Source organism: Gasterosteus aculeatus, chromosome 21, assembly GCF_964276395.1.
Source record: "Gasterosteus aculeatus chromosome 21, fGasAcu3.hap1.1, whole genome shotgun sequence".
NCBI classification, from domain to species: Eukaryota; Metazoa; Chordata; class Actinopteri; order Perciformes; family Gasterosteidae; genus Gasterosteus; species Gasterosteus aculeatus.
In genome coordinates, this window is record NC_135708.1 from 6976842 (window position 1) to 7002598 (window position 25757).

Below are 25757 nucleotides of genomic sequence, written 5' to 3' on the forward strand. Positions count from 1 at the left end.
ATTCTAAGATGAGGGACAAAACGGCTATTTCTGTACCTGCACACGGTTTGAGGAAGCTTGTGAGACCTGACAGTCCACACTGACTCATTTTAACGTTGCAGACGTGACTTAAGTTCTTAGCTCACATATTTAAAGCTCTTTTACCTAAACTTTTGTGAGAATTCTTTTTTTCTCAAACAGCATTTTAGTTTTGCGTCATTTTGTATGAACGGCTGCTGCTGCTCCAACCACAGAATGTGTGGAAAAGCGGCCGAACAAGCCACATTCTTTGGTTTCGGCACGCACTTTGTTTCCTTAACGTCGTGCTGCGGCTTCATCCTCGTGACTCGGGATTCTCTTCCACGCTTTGTTCCCGTCTGTACCCACCAGCACAAGGGCCGAATCACAGAGAGCCCCCCTGAGCCAGGGCAGTGGTAGTTTACTGCTGTCCATTAATGTCAGCACTTCATCATTACATCCCGCCGGATATTTGAGTGAATTTGTGGAAATGAGCTTAGGAATTCTTAAATTATGGCCAAAAGTGTGACCTTTGACCACAACATTTTGATCTATTCAAATTTGAGTGCAATTCCTCATAGGAGGTCACATTTACGAGTGAACAACCTGAAAAAATGCCGCCTCCCACCACGCCCCCCCACCCTGCGGCGAGAGGGAAAACATTGAAATTTGTGCGACGCGTTCATCGTCACATCAACCTGTTGCCTAGTCTTAAAGTGACCGCAGATTTTTCTCACCTGTGACGGCGCAGAAAAGAAATGATAACATTACAAATCTAAATGGGGTCGTCACTCATGTTCACCTCTTTGAATGGCCTCATGTGTCCTGTTGTGGTTGTATTTGCTAAAATAATCGGGGAAATCACGTCTGAGGACTTTGAATTAGGAAGAGGCGGATCGAAGGCGGACCGAAGGCCTTTGATTCTGATGCTTGAGTCGGCTTGGGAGACACTGATTGGCCGATGAGCAGGTGAGTGGGCGGACAGAAAGAGAGCAGGAAGTAAGTAGTACATAGACGCAACACTAAGGCCGTAAAAAATAAACGGCTCTTTTTTTATGGTATGTTTTATAGCTCCTCAGAAAGTTGGTAAAAATGTATTGTTTTCAAATGATCTTTGAAAATAATAAAGTGATAGAGATAAGCAGCGAAGAGGACCAGGAAAATGGAATCGGGGCGTAAACCTTGAGCAGAATGAAAGGACATTGTTTGATTAGATAACGTGGAGCGACCAGAGACCTGGAACGGTAACACACATGAGACCAAACAGAGTGAACACTGAAAGGTGAAAACAAAACTGACCTAAATTAAGTGGGACAGTGGTGTGACAAGACAATAGGAAACGGAACAAGAGAAATCGCAGCAAACCAAATAAAGAAAAAAAGGCCTTTTTCTTTAATGTAAACAATGAGAGGCTCCGGAGATTTCTAATTACTGCACAGATGTGATGTGTGCCAGAGGTGAACATGACTTCATCTCACCAAACAGCAGACTGTATGCAACTAGTGGACGTTACAATCAGACTTCTTGTTGCCAGCAGAGGCCTGATAGCCATTAGAAAGAATGCAGGTTTGAAACACTTCAGCACTGTGGCTTTTCTGTCTCTTACTACCGTTTACCATGTGTTTTCCCAGATGAAAAAAAATATGAAGCAATCTAAAAATCCTGCAAACCTCTTTTTTTCCTAGAGTCCTAAACACAGAAGTGAAAACTATCAGCTATCAAAAATGGATCTCCAGAATGTCTTCAGGGCTTCTGTTTGTCTTCCAGTTAATCACGTTCTTCCTCATTTTACTATACTACTATTCTGCAAATTCTAGCAAACAGACGTGAAGAAGACAGCCCTAAAACCCAGGAGGAATGTGATCTCAGATATGTATGTGTTTGGGCTATCAGTCAAGTCAAGCCAGCACAGGGAACAAATAAAACAGCAATCCCTCACCTCCCTTCATTATCGACGAGGCTTCTGATTGGAAGCATCAATCACATGTGTACATGCTGGTACAGAGGAGGTCAACAATGATGTCATGACAATTTATATCTTCCATCCACTGATTAAGGGCCTTTGTGTTTGGACCTGAACGAACCTTCACACCACCGTTTGATGTGTTCGTCAACCTGCTGCATTACCAGAGCTGATGAGGCTCAATATGCCTCATTTAATATGAGAAAGCCTTTAATTACCGGGTTCATTAGCATAATAAAAACACCTATCGCTCATTTAGGTTTAGTCGAGTTAAGCCTCGACTCCCCTGAAGAGCACCACCTCTTTATTTCATTCTTTCTTTCTTGAGGTCAAATATGTCAAATATGCAGATAGTACCCAAAATGATCTTAAAACTGCCTCATAGTTTTTAAACATAATTTTCATTGCATATGCATATGCTTCAGAATGCGTTTGGCTCATTGTTGGAGAATCTGTTCATGAGCTTGTTTCCCTCACCGATGAAGCGACTTAAGTGTAAAGCATTTCATAAGGCTAATCATGTTTAAAGCCAACAAGCAGAGGTTAAAACGGATTTCTCATCCTTCATCAGGCCTTCATTTAGCTCCTCAAGTAGATTAGGGAAATAATCCTGCCGCTCTCTGGCTGAGTGGGCTTTGTCAGCTCTGACGGCAGCCCTCCATGTGAAGGGAAAGCTCCACTCCGTCGCTTCCCTTCAACAGCACACCCAACAAGGTGCACGCTGTGAAGTGGCTGTGAAGTGGTGACAGAGTGGAGTGTGTTGATCTCAAGTGTCGGTTTGGTCCTCTCATAAAGACTCGCTGGCAGCTCAGTTACTCTAGGAGTGGCAGCAGTCTCTAAACTTAAAGACAACTCTTTGGAAGACTGGTAAACGTTTGATTCTTTTGAGGGATGTGTGTTTCTGAGCGGTGGGGGATGCGCGTGCTGATGTGAGGGCCCTGGGACTGAGGACTTTGCTTTGTGTACAGATTGTTTGCCACATTACAGAAATAGAATTGAATAGAATCCTGAATGGATTTAGTGAACATTATCTAGAATCAGGTGGATTATAGCAAACAACACTCATTCCAGAAGTGTGTATATACAGAACATTGGATTATTTTTCCTGACAAAGCTCAATGTGAAAAGGTTGAGTGAAGGCGTCATCGGCCTTCACTCAACGGCCTCAAAAAAGGACATTTTGAGACCTAAATAATTTCATAATCCCTCTCTCCTCTTTCTTTTGTTGTTTGTTTCTTCAAATGATCAATCCATTGATTATTTACTGCTCCCTCGTCTGTCCAAGCGTGAGTCACTCCAAACCCTTACTTCCTGTTTTCCATCATAATACATTAATCCACCCACCCGTTTTCTTTGTATCTGTCACGGTGTGGTTTTATTTCCTGTCTTATTTTGTAGTTTTCTGCTTCTTGTCTCCCTGGGTGACTTCACTTCCTGCCTTGTCCTGTCATCATCTGTGATTGTCTGATTGTTTCCACCTGTGTCCAATCACCAGCACCCCCCTAGTGTATTTAAGCCATGTGTGTCTCCTGTCACTTGTCGCGTCGTTGTCCTTTGTCACGGATGTCCCTGTCTACCGTCTGGATGTTCCTCGTTCCTGCCTGCCTTTTCCCCCCCCCCGGTTCGTTTGTGTGTGTGTGTGTTTTTGCCCGTTGGCCTTTTACTTTGTTGGAGTTTTTGACTTTTGCGTTAAAGTCTGCGTTTGAGTCCTGCCTTCCTACCCAACCCTGACAGTATCCCTTTTTTTTATCTCATTGAATATTTTTTCTTTACTCAAACCTTTTCCCACAACCTCTCTAGATAGATGAAGCAAAGACAAAGCGTTGGCTTATTGCACATGCACAGCTGTTTGGACACTAAAGCTTGTGCTTCTGCTTTATCCAGAGTGGATAAAGGAGGTTTAACAACGGGAGCAACAGACACCCTCCCATGACCTTGGTAAGATAGCAGAAGCATGAATACGAACACAGCCCATCTCTCTGCCATGCTCCTCTTTGACTTCAGGGAGGGGGGCATCGATACTCCAGTGCCCCGGAGGAGGCAAAAAACAAGGAAAAGACAGAAACAATGAGACAGACATAAGGACAAAAGACTGTAGACGGACACCAAGAGAAAGGAAGATGTGGTTGTCGAAAGCCCCATCGCACTGGGCCGCGCTCCCCAGTCGGTGACCCCATTTTGACTCATTATTTGAAGTGACTGTGACCCGCTTTCAGCCATCTTGGCTCTGCCTGTCTTCACCGGGAATGTAATGAGCATTCAGTCCTCAAGAGAGAAGACGTAAGGACTTGACAGAAAGACGGCAAATGAGGCAATAGTGCAGTGGGATGGGAAAAGAGGTTGTACAAGGACAAAGCTTCCATCCCCCTAATGGGCCGCGCTACCCTGACCTTGTATCAAAAATGTCAACCCACTATAAGACCATATACTGCAAGCTTATGGAGCTGCAACACAGTCGCATGAACAGACCCATGGGGACGGCCACCTGTGTGCACAAGATGCCCGTTGTCCAGTATTTACACACACTGAATTATCACACGTTCTTTGCAATCTGTCGCTGATCTGTGTCTAAAATTGGCACGCAGAGTTTGACCAACACAACCAGACGGATACAACCATTGTGGAATGTTAATTAGCCCACAGGCCTGTGCAGCTTTTCATTCTTTCACTTTCACTCTGCGTCTCTCTCGCTGTGTGACACCCAGTCCCTCAGTCCGCTTCAACAGCTATTCCTCGCCCCAAGCCGCTTGCAAGCATAGACCAGAAGACCGAATCTGAGATGAAACCGACTGTCAATAAATTAAGCGTTCAAGCAAAGACTGAACAACCACTGCCTTCATTGTGAACCACATTCCACACGCGTCTACGCTAACTGGACAGCACACTAGGTCTTGAGAATAATCTCTTCACCATACAGTTGTCCGTGACAGGGTTAGCATTGAAATGCTATCAGAATAATGATCCTGGGGACCTGTTTGTGTATGTAGCTCACAAAGCCAGCAAACAGAAGACTAAACTTCGTCAATACACTCACTTTAGCACCAAACCCTGTGGTCTGGGTGTCACAAACAAATTACAAAACCGTAATAAAAAATAAGAAATCTCAATTACATATTCTGTTGTGTTTGTATTTGCAAAACTTTTCACAGCAGTCTTATAAAAAACAACTTGGATGCTTTAAGCAGATGTGATCGGAAGCTTAACCTACTAACTCAGTTTTTCAATATCAACATGTTTGCCAGTTAGACTTTAGACAGTAAAAAAGGGATGGGGGGCTGCAAACATGACCTCCACCTACCATCCCCTGCGATGAAAGGGTTACTGCTGGAGTTCACGCCGAGGCTGGAATAGCCGGCAAGGTCACCACCAATGTCCCAAGTTGATATATCGCCTGCTCCCAAGTCCTCAACTTCACCAGTGTTGAGTTCAGAATCTGCTTCATTGACACCAAACTTGGCATCTTTAGCCGTGTTGGATTTGCAACAAAACTCCCTTTCAGTGTCAGAGTCTACTTGCAGGAGACTGCTGGAGTCCGTGCTGCTGAAACCCTTGGAGCTGAGGGGCACTGGAAGCACAATGCCACCTGGCTCCTTCTCAACCTTAAAGCCATCACCTGGGGCTTCTAGTGGTGAAAGAGGGAAGCCGGGGTTGCAGTCTTTCTGCAGTGAGAACGGAGAGAGGAAGAGTCGGGGTTCAGGTGGGGCTTGCCGCAGGTCGATCTGTGTGGCGCCCGCCGCTGAGAGAGTGGGCGGCGGAGTCGGGGACTGATCTTCCGCGACGGTAAGGGAGCGCGTCATTGAGTGTGGTGAGCGACGCAGACCCCCCATGGGGGACACCAGCTGGTCCAGTCCCACCCCATCTCCATCTGGGTATTTATCAGGCAGCTCTAGACTGGTTGGAACCAAAAGGTGGGAACACTCGGACATTGCGCGACGCATAGCCTTCCTCTGTTGCTCAGCTCGCCCCATAAAACAGGGCTCCAACTCTACGTCCTCCTCTTCTATCTCTTCTTCCTCGCTGTTGTCCCCTGAAGAGTCCTCGGATAATTGCCGGGCACCAAGGGCTGCTCCGGCTCCAGCCATAGCTTCGTTGTTCCTCCCCAAATGGTTGTCATTGACAACTCCAATGACGCAGTAGTTAGGGGCCACCTGAGGCATGGCAACCTTTGGGCTTGATTCAGCAAAATTTGAGTGGTTCCATGGCTCTGAGGGTGAGTTCCCAGCTAGAGGGGACGCCTCCATCAGTGAAGCACCCATTGGAGGCATAGCACTTGTGGGGGATGACAGCTCCATATGCCTGGCCGAAGATCCAGGAACTGGTGGCAGATACACCCTGCTTGTAACCCCACATCCCAGGGCAGAGTGTAGTCTGCCCGGAGAAGCTGGGGAAGGGGAGGGAGAGGAGGATTGAGGGCTGTCTGGGCTTTCCCCCGCACTGCCCAGTGATGCGTTACCCAGCGAGGTGCTTCCGGAGATGCCCCCAACCCTGCCTGGCACCTTCAGCTCTGCATCCACACTGCTCCTGCTTGTCTGCTCGAAGAAGCATAGCTTGTCCTCATCTGTGAGTCCGGTCGATGCCAGAGACCCACCACTTACCACCACTCCCCTTGGGGTGCCCATGTCCATGCCCGTTGGGGGCTGCCAATCCCAGCTCTGAGGCACGGTGGGCGTCAGGGACGGCACGTTACACAGCTCACTGTACTCTGAGAAATTCGAGCCAGGCTGTTGATTGGAGAGAGAAGACATGCTGTCTCTCCTTTCTAATCTAGTGCCCCCTCCCCTTTTCTTTGTTTCACAGACGGTCTTTGTCTCAGTCTGAGCTGTCCAAAGGTAATCTTCAACACTTCTCTTCCCTTCTCTCCGTGTTTCCTTTGTTTCCTTGCGCTGCTGTTCCTCTTGGTTCAGCCACTCAGGTGCGCTCTGTGTGTGCCGTGCCTCTGCTCTTAACTCAGACTCCCTCAGAGGGGAAACTGGATGTGCAGATTTCTCCCTCGTCCCCTCCCTCTTTCTCTCTCTCTGGTTCTCACTGATTATTACAGTGCGCATGTGACCCAGTTCCAGTTGCCAATTGGCTGCTGCCTGCTCTCAGTTCCCACCCAATGTGGTGGAGTGAGTAAAGCCCCCTCCCCTCATGTTTTCGCTTTCACATCACGTTTTTCTCCTCTCAATGTCTTTCTTTCTCTCATTCGGTCTTATGGTAAAAAGGCACAAGGTAAAAACATACACAAAGACACACATAAACACACAAACACCCACTAACAACTCACACACTAGCAGCTCAGTCTCCCCCCCCTTGGGGAGGATTGAGTGAGGGCTGAAGCAGGCGCTTAGTGGGAAGTGTGGATTTGAATTCAAGACTTTTCCAAATAATACCGTTACACACATCACATCCATGCTGTCTGGAGCAACACAAATGATTTCTGACTTCCAACATGTATCTCTTGTATAAGAAAGCAATAAAGAGAGAGAGGATGAATCAGATCGGTGAAAGTAATAGCCGGAGCTTAGAAGACTAAATAAATAGTACCAACCAAATGGGAACATGTGATTGTTTTTGTAGGCTAGTCTTAGCAGAGTGGCCGAGTGGCCAACTCTATCACTTGTTTAAGTACGGAGAAGAGGGGGAGATGGAAAATAGGACTTATGGGAGACGCTTGACGAGTAAAGCCCCTGGTAAAGAAACCTTGTTGGTCTGTCAGACTCCATTGGATCACATGAGAAGAATCACACTCCATTACTACCCCCAATTATATCACACTCATATGCATACACTTGGACAATTAAACTTGGAGGCCATCTAAAATACAAAGAAACTCACACATTAACATACACATTGCATAAAATTTTGCCACGTAGCATGTAAGAAACCGACAGGCTGCAAAATGCGGCAGTACAGCCAGCCACACACACACACACACACACACACACACACACACACACACACACACACACACACACACACACACACACACACACACACACACACACACACACACACACACACACACACACACACACTGCGGCTTCCCTCAGGTTGAAGAAAAACTCTTCCAGCTCCATTCCTGTTCTTGTTAATCAACAATGGGGCGACGGTGACGGAGAGGGTGCACGTGGAACCGCAAGGGGGTTCAACCTGTCGAAGTGTCCCTGAGCAAGACACCTAACCCTTAATTGCTCCCCAGGCAAAATGTAAAAACTATTACAATGCATGTAATAATAATAACAATGTGACGTCCATTGAAGTTACAGCGATATACGACCATAAAAGGTCAGGAATCTACAGCTTTAAAGCGTCTGATTCATACAATCCATTACCATTTTGTAGATAAACAGCTCCATATCAGAGATATTATGTCCATTTCCTTAGTGAGGCGACCCCTTGCTCTCTGATCTGCTCCAGTTTGAATTTGCTGTCTATTCTGCTGTCTATTCTTCAACACTTCCTCCATGCTGAACTCTTGTCTTGGTAGATTACATCAGTGTAACCACATGAGACTATATCTATTTACTACTTCAGTTACTGTTATTGAACCCTAACCAAAATATTTGGAGGTGCTGAGGAATGGACCCAAAAGTACCTTATTTGTATTATAAAAAATAAATTATTTGATCATTTCAGTCACCGATTAAAATACTAACGCAGAAGCAAAGAATAGAGTAAAGTTAGGATAAAGGGGGGCCATCTATGGTAAAACGGCGTTGCTCATTCAGAGTTCTAATGCTGTACTTAAAGTTAATTCACACGAGGAGGAAGAATTGTTTCATAAAACACTACGAATCAATGGGAAAAAAAGGATTACAGAGGAGCGCTAAACTGACATTGGAAAAGGGAAAGGTAGGTAAAGTGGCAGCAACTGGACAGCGACTAGTCTCTGAAACTAGATGAGTAGTGTTGTCGTGCCCCTCGGACACAGCTAATGCTGTGAGCATAAAAATATGAAAAATTCATGCGAGAGCCCTGTAACATGGCAAAGCATTTATATACTCAAAAACGCAGCAGTAAGGGTCAGAACGCCTTAAGCTTGAATTCATGGCAGTATCTGAGTTTGGACACTCTTTCCAATTGAATGAGAAACTGGTACGGTGTATTGACCAGTTGTTTTTTTTCACACACAAAAAAACTAAATACGTAATTTGGTTATGAACAATTCCCTGTTCATGAATCAAAATGGATAAACCAATCACCAATGAATCTTCTTCCTTTAATCTACATTTTTACCTGTCTCAAAAAAAGCAATTTTCTTCACAAATAGCTCTAACACGTCATGGCGTCAAGTCATGGCCTCTACCCTACATTTCCCCTGCTCAACATATATTCATTGTGTGTGTCTTGCTTTTCAAACACGGTCTGATTTTGCTTTCCAGTTTTCCACTACTGTTGTTGTTGTCATGGCGCAGCACAGTGAACGGCGGGACTTTGCCCCGGGGATGTGGCATTTCTCATCGCGCTGCACGCAGGTTTGGTATTTTGCTGACCTGCCGCGAACACCGACTTCAAGGAAGTGTGGGGAGAAGCACAGCAGGGGGCGTGTCACTAACTATCAAGCAGCTTTCAAGGTTGCACCCGTTCCCTTTACGTGGATTTTAGGCAAATGTCTTTTCTCTTTTATTTTTTGAGGTTGTGAAACAAAACCTTGAAATAAAAAGTATGTTTGAGATTCACATGTGTACAAACGTGGCACTAAACATCCGTAGCCGTGACGGCTCGTAAATGGAAGATTTAACAGGAGCCAAGCGATGCCCTCTTTCCCCCCTTCAGTCCACCCATCAGTCTCTCTCAAACAGGCAATGGCGTTAAAAAGGCCGCCTGCTACCACGGCTGGATAGCATGGCTCCACCAGTCAACATCCAGTCACATCGGCTCCAGCTTTAACCGTCCCACCTGGCAGGCGACGGACCGACAGGTAGTTAGGGGGACTTGCTGGTAGGTGGGCAGTCACACTCGAGGCGGGGGTACTGTTGCCTTTGTCTGCTTGGCCTTTGAAGTGAAAGCGGGACACCAGATTCCCATGGGGACAAACACACAGGCTCACCCAGTTTGACTGCAACGACACACGAACATAGAGGCACCAGCACTCTACACAGTATTATCCCGCAAGGAGACAGAAGGACTGTGCCTACTAACCAGGCCACTACGGATGCACAATATATTGTTGCAGCTTGGTGTTTCATTACAGGAGAAGAACTAACTCAAACAGATCAAGCGACAACCGTTTTGCTGCCTGAAAACGTGTGTGTATCGGCATAATACTGATCTTTGTCAATTGGGAGGGTAGCAAGAAGGCATAGAGAGAACAGACGCTGTGGTTGATAAAATGCCTACATACCAACATTGAACAATAGAACATTGCACTTCAAGTCCTGCCATGTTGCCGTCACGTCTCAAAGGCCTCGTGGCAAAGATGTCGACATACCAGCTGACACGATATTGATGTCTGTCTTTTGTTTGTACAGAGTGCATTATCTCTCCTGTCTTTCCATCTGATGTTATTTATACTTTACATGATCCAGCCCCACTGTAATGAGGTCGCACAGTACTTTCCCAGGTCACTCATGGGCTGTGGTACTGCCAGACAGCAAGTCAGCTAAAACATAGTAAGAAATTCCTTTGCCGTGCCCTAAATACTGACCTCTTTTTTGTACCTCTGAAAGAGCAAAGATGGAGAGAAGAGTGGTGGGAACAGGTATGCTGAGCTCAGCAGGGGGGTCTTAAAGGAATGGATTCTTTAGTAGCGTCTATTTATAGCTCAAATGCATCTACAACACCTCCATCCTCACCCAACATCCATTGTTCCCTCCGTAGCCCCTCTCCCCATCAGTCGCCAAAGCAACTGCCTCCTGTTGCTATGGCAACTGGCTCCTCATCAGTGTACCGGGCTCCAGCCATGTGGGAGGTTGGGGGGAAAATGGTTGGAGGGGGTGTTGGGGGTGTGATGAGGGAGGGGGTGGGGGTATCGTCTAAGGAATCAGGGACTGATGGAAAGAATGGGTTGTGGAGTGTGTGTAAGAGAGAAAGGAGGGGGAGGGTCATTAATAGGCTACATAATCTAATCCGCCTCAGGTCGAAGAGTTGGTTCCAGTCAGCATTAGTCTTTGTGTTAATTACAGTCATCAGTTCCGGAATAACCACTGGTGAATGACGGAAGAACGTAGACATCCATTAAGCTTCATTCGACATGACACATAAGAGCGGAGCCTGAAGAGCAGAGAAATATATGTGGCGTGTACACTTTCTGAAGCGATTGGTAAAGAAGAATTGGCATGAGAACATGGCCGGAGGGTGCCAGATTATATTATATACAATACAGCTTGGAAAGACATTTTTAATTTGCAACCAAGAAATCCCACAGATCCGACCTCAAATTAAAGTGCAGACAAATAAAATTTGAATTTGGGCCTTAAAGTACCCAGTTTAAAAAAACACTGATATATTAATATTAGCTGGTTTATACAAACTGATGCATCAGTGTGTCATTAGCATTCTGCTCTTGTAACTGGTCGGGTTGAAGCTTATTTTAGGTAGGCTTCCCACCATGGGCCCTATTTAACAATAACTAGACTTATGTGCAGGTCCATACTGGCTGAATGCACAGCACCACCATGGCCAGCATCTGTGGAGCGCCAGACCACATTTCCCATCAGTCATCAATATTATATACAGTTTGCTTCTTTATGAGGAAAAACAACATGACCTTTTGGCCAAAAGAATATGTCTGACAGAGAAGTATTTCATTTCATGTTTAAGAGAAAAGCTTATTGTTTCAGAAGATGACAAGAAGATGCCCACCAGCCGCTCCACCCGGGAGGCGTTATAAATGTGTTATTTATTGTCACCATTTCAAATCGGCATGAATAGGGAATACTTGAGAGAGGAGAGGGCGTCTCCATTTCATTTTTTAATAACTAATGACATACTGCCCCTCGGGCGGCACGGTGGTGTGGTGGCACTGTCGCCTCACAGCAAGAAGGTCCTGCGTTCGACTCCGTCTGCATGGACTCCGGCTTCCTCCCACAGTCCAAAGACATGCTCTGGGGATCAGGTTGATTGATAACTCTAAATTGCCCGTAAGTGTGTGGATGTGAGTGTGAATGGTTATATGTCTCTGTGTAGCCCTGCGATTGGCTGGTGACCAGTCCAGGGTGAACCCTGTCTATCGCCCGAAGTTGGCCTCCCCCCACGACCCTGTGTCTTCAGAACTTATGTTTTGATCATTTTGATGCAGGACCTGCACTTCACCCATTGCCTTCCCTTGTGGCAGACACACAAAGAAAACAACAACTTTGTCTGTGTTTACCCATTTTTCCGACATCATCATCAGATGTAAGCCTATGCTCTCCTCCTCCTCCTCATTATCTCGGAGGACAGCGGCATAGAGCGCTGGGCTCTGCACCCAGACCTCAAAGATAACAAGACGAGGAACCGTGCTGCGTGGGCCGGACATAATCTGCAGAACATGGAGCGACGGGGTCAATGGGAAATGTGACATCCGCAGCAAAGTTCAGCTTCTTCCCCTCAGTCGCTTCCTCTCCTTCCTCACAGCGAGCCGTGGCCTGCTCCTCAGCTCAGGGAGCTCCAAGCGTGTAACCATGTCAAAAAGTCACCACATTGTTTTTCTCCAACCAAATATTGTGCATCAACCCATATTTTTTAAGCATTTCACAAACTACATTTTCACAGCGGTCCCCCACTTGCCTCTGTGAGACCCCCACCTGCGTTAACAGGGCAGTCTACAAACAACCCAACAGCTGACAGGACATCTACGTAACCATGACAACACTCAAGTATATTTACCCCATGACTTAGGTACCTTCATGAGATGAACGAAATTCAGAGAGTTGTTGGAAAACCACAATCAAAGCTTCAAACGTAAACGTAACGTGAGGACAACAAAGATGGTTGATATGAGATGCAACTGGTTGGAAATCAACGATATCAAACCCCTTTGTGCTCAGCAGGCGGCTGTGCCCCTCAACCAGGACCACCTTTAAATGCACAGGGCGATATTAACTTAGGTCTCGATTTAAATTGGTTAAAATGCAGTAGGTCTGCTGATCATCGATACGCAGTCCAATCGCACCATCACCCTTCATTGTCCTTCAGCCCTGTGCTGTGTCTGAGGGGGGCGGAGCTATTGCTAACCTGCAGGCCAGGAGTTTTAATTCCATGTCCAGGATTAGCCAACTTCCTCAATTTCCTTTTCTTTAGAACTTATGTTTTGATGATTTTACCCAGAGCACTTTGAATTGCTCTTCTATTGAAACGTGCAATACAAATGAACCTGCCTCGAAGTAAAGAAGAAGTAAAACTACAAGCAAAGCCGTCACTCGTATTGAAAACAGCGGAAGGCAAAAGGCTATTGCCACTGAACATCCCTTAGCCCCTGATACTCCATTGCCCCAACGTAAAGCTGGGAGCCGGTATTGCTGTCCTCCCTTCAGCTGCCTGCTGGTTTAGGGTAACGAAAAGAGGCAACACAACTAAGCTAAATTCTCACCCAAAACAACAACCATCCGCCCAGTCTTTCAACCTGAACTACGGTCGGTTCCTCCGGACTGCTGGTTCGCCTCTTTGGCCGGCCGCTTGTTAGCGTCATTGAGCCGCTCCGTCTCTTCCGGCAGCCACGAAGCGCGTCGCCCTGCCGGCGGTTCAAGCCCCCGGGTCAAACCTCCCCAGCTGCCGCAGCGTGCTTTTCGGCTGGAGACATTTTCTCGGACCCTACTGCATCGCACCAAGCCTGATGTTTTGCCCGCTCGGTGTCCCTCGCACTTATTATTTTTTTGTTTTATTCATATATTTGCTTTATTATCACCTAAAGACTTACAACATGGGGTGTATGTGTGTATCAGAGTAAGGTGCTACATGGACCCGTCTTGTAGCTGCTGAGGCATGAAGGACGAGCGGTGCCCAGTGCTGCCTCCTCCGATTATCCGTCTGAGGCTTTTCGAGTATGCCCTTATTATGTTTAGAAACAATATATTTTGGTATCAGAACCATCGTGGTTTCTGCTTGTAGTCAGAGTACTATTGACCAATCACGTTTGAGCTGGCTTTGGTTGCATGCGGGTAAACAGTTGGTTGGCGAGCAAAGAGGAGGAGCCTATTGGCTGGTCATCAGTTTAACATTTCGTCAACTAGACAACTGAGTGGCTACTTGTGAAACAATGAACGCCGCTCGAAAGTGGAAATGTTGGTTCGAAAATCTGCTCGCTACAGCAGAAATGTCGGTTGTTGTCCCCAGAGACAAAGACATCTGTCCAATGCTCCGACGTCATGAAGTTTGTTTCCTGCTGTTACTTGCTCCACGTGCGAAGCTCAGAACACCAAGTCCCAACGCTCACTTTGAAACTAGGTCAGCTTCTTTTTGAGGACAGAAACTTTCTGAGGAGCACAAGGAGATGAAATGTATGTGCATAGTCGACATAGATGTGTGGTATTGACTTTTTGAGTAAACGTCTACCAAAGAAGCCTCTCATCACAGAGGACATTTTGCCATTTGAAAAATGTTCACTGACCTTTGGCCTTAGGAAGAAAATCGTCTCTGGCTTGTGGTTTAATTCAGATGTTTATTGGTACAATTGAGGCATGGTTGGGTTTTGAGGTTTGTTTCTTTTCGGGATGTTTAGATATCCTACATTGGCCCGTTTTAGTAGAGATCAGTGTGGAGCATATGAAAGCTACATGTTGGGATTTTGTCAATTTTGTTGATCGAACGTCACTAATATTTTTTGCGGGCAAACAATAGTGAAAAGGTTGGTACCAAAAATATAAAAATAGCCTACATACAGTACATAGGCTACAACAAATCTCTCAAAAGCAGCATGAATGTGCTCCACATTCACGTCAGTTTCTCCATTCAGAAGAGACACAATTCAACTGAATCTTGAGAAATACAAGGGCCTTTTTAAAAGGTTAATATCAAAATATAGAAAATATTAGGGTGAGCCCACGCAGTCTGCCGGCAGCCATCTCTCCATAAGTTCAATCTGTTGCTGAAGCGCGGTGCACCTTCTGAAGACAGAGTGACTCACGTTCTTGTCCCACAGTTTGCTGTTGTCCTTTCCAATGGCGCCAACGAGGCGAAAACCCAACACCTGCCCCCAAAGCCGTCCCAGGACATTTGCTCACCCCGGTTGAGAGATGGGACCAAACGGTACAAATGTCCCTTGCGGGCTACCATCTAACAGCCTGCTCCCCACTGAAATAAGCCCAAACAACAGGGAAAAGCACTATGTGGTAAAAATATCCCGCTGGTACACTATATTTACGCACGCTTGCCTTTTGAGGTTGGTCCTCAAATAGTTGACGATGACTCGCATGTGTACTGTATGTTTGGCTATTTACATAATGAGCAGAAGAAAAAAATCCTAGTCCTGTTTGTGTCATTCATACATTCATTTTAGCTCTGTTTTGGTCTCCTCAAACATTTGTCCAGCTAGCGCTGTCCCTCCTTCAGCCAGTCCAGTTTTACCAAAAACCACATCAAAATTTTAATAGTCATAATGAGCATTAGAGTTATGGACCAAAGCTTGTTTTGAGACTTGGTGTTCCTAAAACATCAGGTTGCCTGGCGAGAGACGCAAACAGACAGACAGACCTATGATGTTGTGGAGGCAGAGGAATGTCAAATAGCACAGCTTGGAGTCTATTTCCTGTCATTTAAGCCGACAGAACCACTGGACTAGAGGGTATAGTCCATGTTCCGTGCATTATTGAAATGCACTTTGCAGTGTGTGGGTGATGCACGCAGGCTTCAAAGCGTGTAGGTTATTGTCGCACGCAGCCACAGGGGTACAATAGACACAAACTGGGAAACTAATGTCTAGATCTCATAATTTACTCAAATAATGACTAAAAAAAATTGAATGTGCTGAACTCAGTCAGTACCCTGCTGGCTCTTTCTGTAGTAACACATCGGGCGAGTCAGGAGCTCCGAAGCGTCCAGCCTCCATAGAGGACATTAGAGGGAGACACATAGCCAAATGTGGACAAGGGAACCCTTGGGTTCTCTGTAGAGGCCCAGTGCTTCTCTAGACCTCCCTCAATCTTTTCCTAGTGCTTGAACCCCTCCCGCACGTTTGCCTCGTTCCCCTTCGCTATCCAGCCTTCTCCCTCTTTCTCCTGTATATTTGTCTGCCATTACAAGAAGGGTTTATAAATAATCCTCATCTGTTCTTTTCAACTCTAAGAATCCCTTCATCCAGCGCCAGTAATCGTCCTCTCTTCACCCTTCATTCTTTGCCTCCCCCCGTGGCACGTAGACATGTTTTATCAGAAGTATCTGAAAGGCTCTCTTTGCTTCCAACTCCGATTTATTATGTCCAGCCCGCTCTTCCTCGCTATACTGTACCCCCATGTCTGGGACCCTCCTATGTCTTGCTCTTTATTGTGCTCCACATGGCTCCTTATCTTTTGTACAAGGCTTAAATACCACCTTTGATGACAAGAGAGGCCCCCCTGGACACTGACAAAAGGTCTCATTACACAGAGCCAGCTGCACTCCCCACAAGCGCACACACACATACATGCACACACACACACACACACACACACACACACACACACACACACACACACACACACACACACACACACACACACACACACACACACACACATCCACACATACCCAAAATCCAAACAGAAAACATCAAGTACAGTATGTCACATCTGATAAAGGATTTTTACTTTACGCCCACAAAGATGCAATGCAATACATTGTCATCCATGTGAAATGCAAACTTAAAAAAACCTATATGCTGGTCCTGTAGATCAGAGGTGAGACCACCGGCCATTTAGTACCGCAGCCCCCAGTCGATCCATCCGGTTGGGGGCCTATGCTGTAGATCCTAAAGGCATTCCCATGCCAGATGGGATATTTCCTCCCGTTTAATTTGTCCCTGGGTCTCATCTTAACGGAAGTGCATGGAACGTCATCCTTATCATGTGGTCTAAAACATAACTTAAGTGGCAAAATGGGGAGGTTGTGTCACAACCTTCTTTTGTAGCATTCAAAGGTGTACCTCCTTCCGGTTACTACCTGGCCCGGGGGGTGGGGGGCTGGGCTTACAAGGTCTTTTTACATAGTGGCCAAACAGTGGAAGTACAACTTCCATCAACTGATACCATTGGGCCAAGAAGCCTTTTTATGGGTTGATGAAGAGGAAAACATTATCTACAAAAAGGTAAGGATGCCCTTGTAACGCCATCTAGATGACACTCTTCAGTTGTCCCCTGTGCTTTCAAATACTGAAATAAAAAAAGACAGGAACACACACACAAGGAATTCAAATAAGACTCACCTAAGATGGAGAAACAGCCAAGTCAGCAGTCGTCACAGAACATGGAAGTAAAAACGATAAAAAAAACATTAGCATTTGATAGATTTTAGAAGTTATGTCTACTTAGGAGACACACCCGGATGTGAGCTGTGGATGCGTGACAACAGAAGGAGTGTTAACATGACACCAACAACACCTCTTCCTTCAACATCCTTATCTAGGAGAACTTGTTAAGAAACAGACAGCGAGTGAGGAGAACATTGTTAATTGGACACACTAGTGAGGACACTGAGAGACAGCTCATCCCTGGGTGCAAAGGAAACAGACCGTGATCAAACTGTTAACACATCGCCTGCACAGAAGAGACAAAGAGGCGGTTCGTTTGGATATGGTAGGTGTGTCTAGTGTGAAAGATTCTCACGTGATTGGTTAGTAGCAGCACTCTTAATCATGAGAACATCCCGTCCCACCAGTGCCTGATTCGGAATTGAGATACTCACAGATTAGAGTCAAGCCAATCCACAGCCACAATCGGTCAACACTTGAGCCCATGCGTTAGTCACAGAAACAGTCCAAATCGTTTATCGACAAATTTGTCCATGCAAGGTTTCAACAATCTAACCTCTAATGAGTACAAGACCCCCAAGAAATCGATTCCACCCAAAATGGTATTTACTATTAGGTTGCAATTACCTGGAAGACTCAAGCCGGATGAAAGCGCCATGCATGAATATAAACCGTTTGTGTGTATTTATTGTTACTTTACAACCAACTTCTGTTTTGCCCGGAGCTGACTGCGACCAACCTTCAATGATGGGGGCAACTGGAAGGAGCACGGCTGGTTCTTCCAAGGGATCAGCAAAGCTGGGAAAGAAGGGCTTCGCTGTGGGGTTGAGACCAGATCCTGGGCTGGAGGGGAGGAGGGGCTGAGGGCTGAGGGATGCTTGTGGAGGGAAATCCTTTGCACTTGGGGAGGTGGGACTCCTTACAGAGGAGGAAGATGAAGAACGGGACTTCTTGGGTTGTTTCTGGGCCGATTTGACATCTTTGTGCTCTTTAGGTTGGAATTCCTGCGCTGTGGTTTTGGGGGAGCGGAGAGGGGCGGGGCTAGGAGTTTCAAAGGACAACCCCAAGGTCAAAGGTTGACCTGAAGCAACCACGTAACTGAAGTCAAAGAGCTCGGTATTGCTGCTCATGTTGGGGTCGTTCAGGAGCAATGAACCATCTGAGGGCGAGAGGGCTGGGGCCGAGGCGGACACCTTGCCTTTCGGGGATAGATCTGGGCTTGGCTGGGAGGCAGAGGGGTCTCCCTCGGGCGTGCCACGCACACAGGACTCTTGGAAGGAACCTGTGTTACACATACTGCCGTCAACCAGGTCCCAACCGGGAGAAAACACCTGGCTGCTGCTGCCTAAGCTTGCATTTTCAGTATCCATCAGGAGGTCGAATGGATCAGCAGGGGGAGGAGCCATGGGGAGGGAGCCGGGTGTTGCACTGTTGGTGGAGGAGGGCATGGTGAACGGAGCTGCAGTGGCTTTCAGCTCGCTGTTCAGCACCAGTGGGTTGACAGAAGCAACGGTGGGGGAGAATAGGTCCTGAGACAGGGGGGAAGGGACCAGGCCTTCTTCAGGGTAGGCCTCCTTTTTCCACGAGCTTGGGCTGGTGTCCATGTCTGCAAACGAGGCCTCCGCGTTTGCCCGAACAGCACGCGTCATTTCCGTCGTCACCCCCTCCGTGATTAGAGAGGTTGCTGCCGCCGAAGGGACAAATGGTTCTGCGGTCACTCCCCACTCCTCCGGAAGCTTCTTTCTGCTCTTACCCTTCTTTACCCGGCCTCCATTCTTCCCAAGTTGCTCCTCCCAGCCGCCGTCGCCTTTTTCCCGCCTTGGGCCAATCCTGTTGTAAAACTCCTCTGTTGGGGGCGTGTTCTCTCCCTGTGTTTGCACCTCAGGGTGACCCCTGCTCTCCAGGTGCTCAAAAGATCCCTCATCCTTCTGTCGCCTTTTCTTCTTCTTCTTCTGTTTTCGGTCTGAACAGTCTCCCTCCTTTTCGTCGCCCCCGGCGTAGGCGGTGCTCTCTCTGCCAGGCGGGACGTCAGGGCCGACAGCAAGATAGCCGGCGTGGCGACTGATCACAGTGGAAACGCTGGGGCTGAAAGGGAGGTCTGTCTGTAGACAGTCAGCCTGGTCTGGCCAGCAGGGGCCTAAGGCACCTTGTTGTGGGTGAAGAGGGGAGAGTTTCAATTTGGGGGAGATGGGTTTGTGTACATCGATTGGTTCCATTAGTCCGATTCAAACATAAGCAGCAACAATACAACAAAGAAGATCTTTACACTGAAAATATACCTGTATCTCTGTTGCAAAAGATATTTTTTTTTAGAAAGTTTGAATTCATAGTAGCTATTGTAGCTATTTGTTAATTGCTGAGATGGTTGGAAGGCTGAGAAGAAGACGGAATGGATCAGACGCAGAATGGGAGTCAAAAAGCTCCTCTAGGAGCCTCAATCAAGACACTCTTTGTAGGTATGAATCCGTCACGCTTTAATCATGTGTGCTTTATTTATTTAAAAGACAACTCAATACGTTCTTCCCAGGCTGAATTTAAAGGCTGAGTGAAGACTGCTTGAGGCCACGACACTACACTTACACACACAAACATACGGCAGTATTACATTAAACGATATAGATGAGAGGACCTTTTGGGTGGCTGACTCACAGGCCCCCGGGTCCACCAGTGTGCATGATCACGCTTAAACTGTTGGGCAGCTAAAGACCTCAGAGAGGCAAGAGGGTGCAAGTGCGTATTCATGTGCAGGTCTGTTGTTCATGTACAGCGTTGCAATCTACACAGAGACGCACAAACAAAAACACTGATTAATGGTCCCAGAGAAAAGGAGGTCAATCCCTGTCAGCGATGCTTGGTATGGAGACTTTGTTAAACGGACCTCGAGTAGACAAGAGGGAACTTAAGCAGAGGGAGTACTTTGGCCCAGTTTGCTTCTAGTTTACACACACACACACACACACACACACACACACACACACACACACACACACACACACACACACACACACACACACACACACACACACACACACACACACACAGAGGAGCAGCTAAAGTGGAGCAGCCGTCAGGACCCATATAGTACAGTTACTCTCTGGAGGAGATTTCATATTAACAAACCCCTGACAGAACTCTCCTCTCTGTACTGTATGTGCAGTAATTGGGAGTCACAAATATTTATTAATAGAAGAGAATGCCTTCAATATTGAGTCATAAGGCATAGGAGAGGGTCAACAAGCTTTCCCACTGTATGTTTATTTACTGTAATTTACACAGTGTAACCACGGAAACATATGTACCGGTTGTACCTGTACATGCTGCACACAGGACTGTTAACACCACTATTCCTCCTCCTGCAGATCAACGTACATTACTATTTCCTGGTCCTTTCTTCCACGTTTGAAAAAAAAAAAAAAGGAAACAGGAGACGGGGGGGGGAAACAGGAGACTCCAGGAAACTGTCACCCCCCCATCCCCTCTGCCTCTTCTTCATGAGTGTACTCTAGTTTGTGAAGTTGTTGTGGGACGACTTGTCCGTCCTTGTGTTTCCCCTCTTCAGATGACCAGTTAAAATATCGAGGATTTGCTGGGATTTGCTGATGCTCATTTTAGGGTCAGTAAAGGATTCCTAATATTGATGGATTTAATAAATTAGCTAAATCTGCTTCATTGCTCTGCATCAGGGTGCCACCCAGATTAGTGACAGAATATGCAGAGAGGGGTTGGTGGTGTGGTGTGTTGCTTAGTAGTTGACACACATACCAAAGAGACTCTGCACAAAACACACCTACACTGCTGCCCTGTCAGTGTATGTCAGGGGGGCACCGAGGGGTCAACCACGACCAGTAGTCGGCGTTTTCTGACGCTTCACAACCTGTTACAGACTGATTAAAGGGTGTGTGAATGAATCATGAGGCGGTAACGCTGCTGGCTTCCTGCTGGTGGGAGTATTGGAGCCAATACTGACCTCTCATTTAGTGCCTGATGAAAAGCCTTTCAGCTGTTCAACGTACAAATCCCTGAAATAGCTGTAGTGCTGACTTCAACTTGAAGTAGTATCTTCACCGCACATGCGGTGGGAGAGGGGTCAAGTTGATGGTTTCACCGTTTGCATGGGTCCTTAGCCTGTCCCTGTTAGCATGGTGCTATCACCTGATGTTAGCCACAGCATGGTGAATACTCTAACTGCACACTCGGAGCCGGGGTTTAAGCTGTAGATGACGAGGTGCTCTGTGTACTGCAGCCCTCTGTGGAGCGAATGAGATGATGCAGCGCAGAGGACGTGGATGGAATACAACACTAGCAGTGATTTGGTACATTGGTTGTTTACCTGCTGACAGATCCAGAGGGCTGCGAGGAGTCTGAGGTTCAGGCAGCATGGGGCTGTGCTCTTTTGGGGCTTCAGAACCCGCTGCGGGTGTGACATGCTGAATCCTCTCTGCTGACAAGGGTGCAGCACCCACCTCCATGGTGACCCCCATCCCACCGGGTGGAGAGAAAGCTGAAAACCACAAGCAGACACGCAGATGTGTAGAAGGAGTGCAGAGATGGACAGTGGAGCGCAATCTTCCACATGTGATAAATCTGAGCCCAATGACATGTGGCATGTAAAAGTATTTTAGACTTAACAGAGTTTCTCTACAAAGGATCACACAAAGTACTTCTCTTGAATCTTGTGCCGACTAGAAACAAGCGCTAGTCACTAAGCATTCAGCATAGGACTACAAAACGACTAACCAACCAAAGAAAATCACAAGACAGCTGATAAGTGGACTAACCAAAGGAGGGATTGATTTACTCCACACTGATGAAGAAAAAGAAGAGGAGGAAGAGGCAACATGACAAAGCAAAGAAAAGAAAGAAAGCCAAAGACGAAAAAGGTCTGAGATGAAACCAACAGAGTAGAACATTGGCATTGCACATTCCTGCAAGATGAATATTGACATTTCTGAGCCAAAATCATATTCCACATAAAAGTGTTAACTGCTAGGGCCGATTGGGTGTGTGGCATCTTTCTTCTCAATTACATCTAGGTCTGCGCAGCATAACCCAGAAGTGTTTTATGTTAACGTAGGGCTCCTGGGTGACAGTCTCGTATTTGACCCATTCAACTAAAACACGCACACACTGCACACAACCATGTCCACAGCTCCTGAGGAGGACTCGGTCTGCGTGTGCGTGTGTATGTGAAAGGGATTGAGAGTGGGACTAGGAATGCGTGTGCGTGACAATGCATGTGGATGAAGGTGTGGTGAGCAGTGACGTGCAGTCAGGGTGGGCAATACAATGGAAAAGAAATGGTAGAATAAGCAGTGCTTTACTGCCCGTTCATTGCGGACGACGAGCGAAAAACCCATGTGTGTAATCTTCAATATGTACGGCAAAATGCACTGCTGTGCCTTTGCACGTAAATATGTTATGTCAGAAATATGTTACGTATTAAATATGGACCAATTAAAATCAATATTTTACTGGACAATTGCGCAGCTGACGTCACTGCACCAGCTACGAATCCCCGGAAAATTCAAATGAACCAACATTCAAAGTCAAAATGACGGCGGTGTCCGCTGATATCACAGATCTGAGACAAGTTTTACAACGCTGTGATTGACGTTTTCACGAGAAAAGAGCGGCGAATGGATTTCATGTACAAATAATCTACCTATTGGTGAGTCAAAGTATTTTGCGCTTTAATATTGAATTGATAACAACAAATCAGGACAGTGCCTGCCCTCCTATTGACATCAGCGCACGTCACTGAAATGGGTTATTTTGTAAGAATTCCTAGAAGTGTCAACATTATGTGTATTACAATGCGAGTGTCTGTGTGTGTGTTTGTGAGGGAGACACAGGGCCGAGGAAGTGCGTGTGTGTTCATGCCGGGAGCAGTAATTCAGAGACGACAGGTCTCATTAGGCCAACAGTGAGAGGCGGGTATGCAGAGGTTGGCACGGGGAAAGGCACAGCTCAGCCTCATGCTGTGTCTCTGTGTGTGGGCACCAAGCTAGCAGCAGCTACAGCTCTGCGCCCGGCTAACAAGCTGTGCGTCACCCCGAGCGATTCCTCAGACTCCGGGCCGGTGGCTGGACCGGAGAGTGACAGTTTTTTAATGAGAGAGGCGATCCCAGGAGTGACGAGATTTAGGTTGTGTGATACCATTATGTTTGTTTTAACAATCCTCTGTGATTGAAGGGGACATTGTGTTTCAAAAATGATTGACCTATTTTCTTAACATAGCTTAAAGAGGGAAATATGGAAAAACAACATAGTTCTCCTAAAATTAACTGCTGGGTAAAAAAAAAAAGTTCTTGCTAGGCGTTTCGTTTAGGTCAATGTAAACATTTTGAGCTCAGGCTTATAAAGCACCTACATGTCAGAAAAGGCCCATGTGAATGAGAGTATCTTATCATAACAGTTACCTGGTTGCATACCTGAAAAAGCTCCAGTATCCATCATATGGCCAGGATCAGTCGGAGAGCCAACAGGATCTGAATAACCCGCCATGGAGGCTGGCAGGAGGGAGGAGGGAAAAGATGACAAATGGGGGGGAAGAAGAAAGAAAAACAGGAGGAAGATAGAGTGGGAGGTATATGGTAAGTACTTTTCTAGTCTTCTGACCACTCAAAGCGCTTTAATACTACATGACATCATTCACCCATTCATACACTGATGACAGGAGAACCATACACAGTGACACCTGCACATCAGTAACTAACATTCACACACTGTAGTCACAGCTACGGGAGCAATGTTGGGTTAAGTGTCTTGCCCAAGGACACATCGACATGCTGGTTAGCCGGGCCTGGCATCGAACTGCCAACCCTCTGATTGGAGGACGACCGTGCTCCCGACTCACCCACAGTCGTCCAAAGTGCATGAGGGTATACATTATTTAGAGCGGGCGAGGTAGGAAACAAGGAGAGAGCAAGAATTATTCATTATTTTGATCATCAGACCCTTTGAGAATAACTATATCAAAGAGTTGTGATTATTAGTTATTGCGTTTGCAAGTCTCAAATATTTTCTCTGAAGTACGTAGTAGATTCAAAACCAGACAAATGCTCCTTTACTTTCTGCTCCTGAACACATCCATACTTCACGGTGATCAAGTCTGAAGTCCAAGTGAAAACAATGTCACTGGACTGTAGAATTGGTCCAATCGTGTGACTTCACCATCCACTTAGATGATCCCAAACCGTGGAAGCAAGAGCTCTATGGAACATTCCTCTTGTCCATGTCTCAGTGGACTCGCGACCTTTGTACCTGATAGGAAGTCTGTAGCCGAGGTCTCGTCCTGGTCCAGTGATCGTGGCCGCACTTCTCCCTGTGGCTCTGGGCGCGGCGTCGGTCCCCCTGCGGTCAGCTTGCAACCTGCAGGGACAACACAGATTGTCAGAACGCGCCGCCTTCTTGTCCGATGACGCGTTCGCTGTACTATTGTGACTTAAAAGGACACCAGGCCGCGGGAATCCCGAACGCCAATACACGCGCACTCCAAAGCACGACTCACACACGTCAGCTCTCTTCTTCTGGTTTCCTCTCTCAATCCAGAAATCCAAATTTCACCCAACTCGACAGCATCCGGTGGCGTTCTCTGTGTGCTGCTTTGTCTCTGTCTGTCCCCACCGCTGCCTCAGCTGGCTCTGAGCAGCTACGACTGTGGACCCCCAGTCACACGCGCACACGCGCACACCATTCGGCACACCAAGAAGAATGCGAGCACAGTCGGGGACTGTGGGTTGCTGTGTGACGTTTCACTGTCTGTCTGGTTCAGGTCCTGGGCCCCGCCGGGTGGCACCTCCCCTCGCACTCCTCGCCCGCAGCCCCGCTCCTTCTCGCTGAAGCGAGCGAACACACTCTGGGCCTGAACAGACCGCAGATCTGATGCGGCAGTTGCAGAGTAGAAAGGTAAAGATTTGAAGGATGGGCGAGGAAAAGGCAGAAGAGACAATTTACACTCTCACAAGGAGGAGAAATGAAAAGGAAGTGATAGTACCCGGGAGGGAGGGAGGGGGGGCAGTCAAGGAGCGGAGGAGGGAGGCACCGACGGCAACCCTCTCCCAGCAGAGCTCACAGAGGGTGACAGTGAGGCGAGCGGACAGGACGCCACCCAAAGTCACCAACGCTTCCCCTTCTAAGACACACACGGCGGGCCGCGGTGGGGACTGTCTGCCTGTGCGTCTCGGCGGGGACGCAGGAAACACGCCGCTGGCAGGGTCACCGATTGTCTCTGTGTCTCTGTCTGCCTCAGAGACACATTTTTGGGAAGAAAGCGGGACACGGGGGAGGTCGCGGCGGACGAAGGCACTGGAAACATGCTCGCTGTCCAAGGTGCTGAAACCAGACTGGGCAGCTCTCCGAGGGCAGAAGAAAGCTTGAATCTCTGTTTGTATTTTCTGACCTTACTTTCATTGTGGCTGACAAGGGGTTACATTAATGAGCCATCAAAGAAAA

The 25757-nt window shown here is 47.0% G+C and overlaps 1 protein-coding gene across 4 annotated transcripts in view; it reads right to left on the minus strand.

Annotated features, from left to right (window-relative positions):
• Nucleotides 1-25757, minus strand: part of LOC120812111 (uncharacterized) — a 70801-nt gene that overhangs the window by 15520 nt on the left and 29524 nt on the right. For 2 of the 4 annotated variants that reach the window (XM_040167942.2, XM_040167952.2), the window contains exons 4-7: nucleotides 24567-24674; nucleotides 23723-23812; nucleotides 21634-21804; nucleotides 18043-19449 (exon numbers count right to left, since the gene is read on the minus strand). In XM_040167942.2, coding sequence (XP_040023876.2) covers nucleotides 18043-19449; nucleotides 21634-21804; nucleotides 23723-23812; nucleotides 24567-24674 — 1776 coding nt within the window. Of the gene's footprint in view, nucleotides 1-5258; nucleotides 8575-18042; nucleotides 19450-21633; nucleotides 21805-23722; nucleotides 23813-24566; nucleotides 24675-25757 lie in introns of those variants that run through there. The other 2 variants (XM_078097033.1, XM_040167950.2) reach the window with 1 other exon arrangement.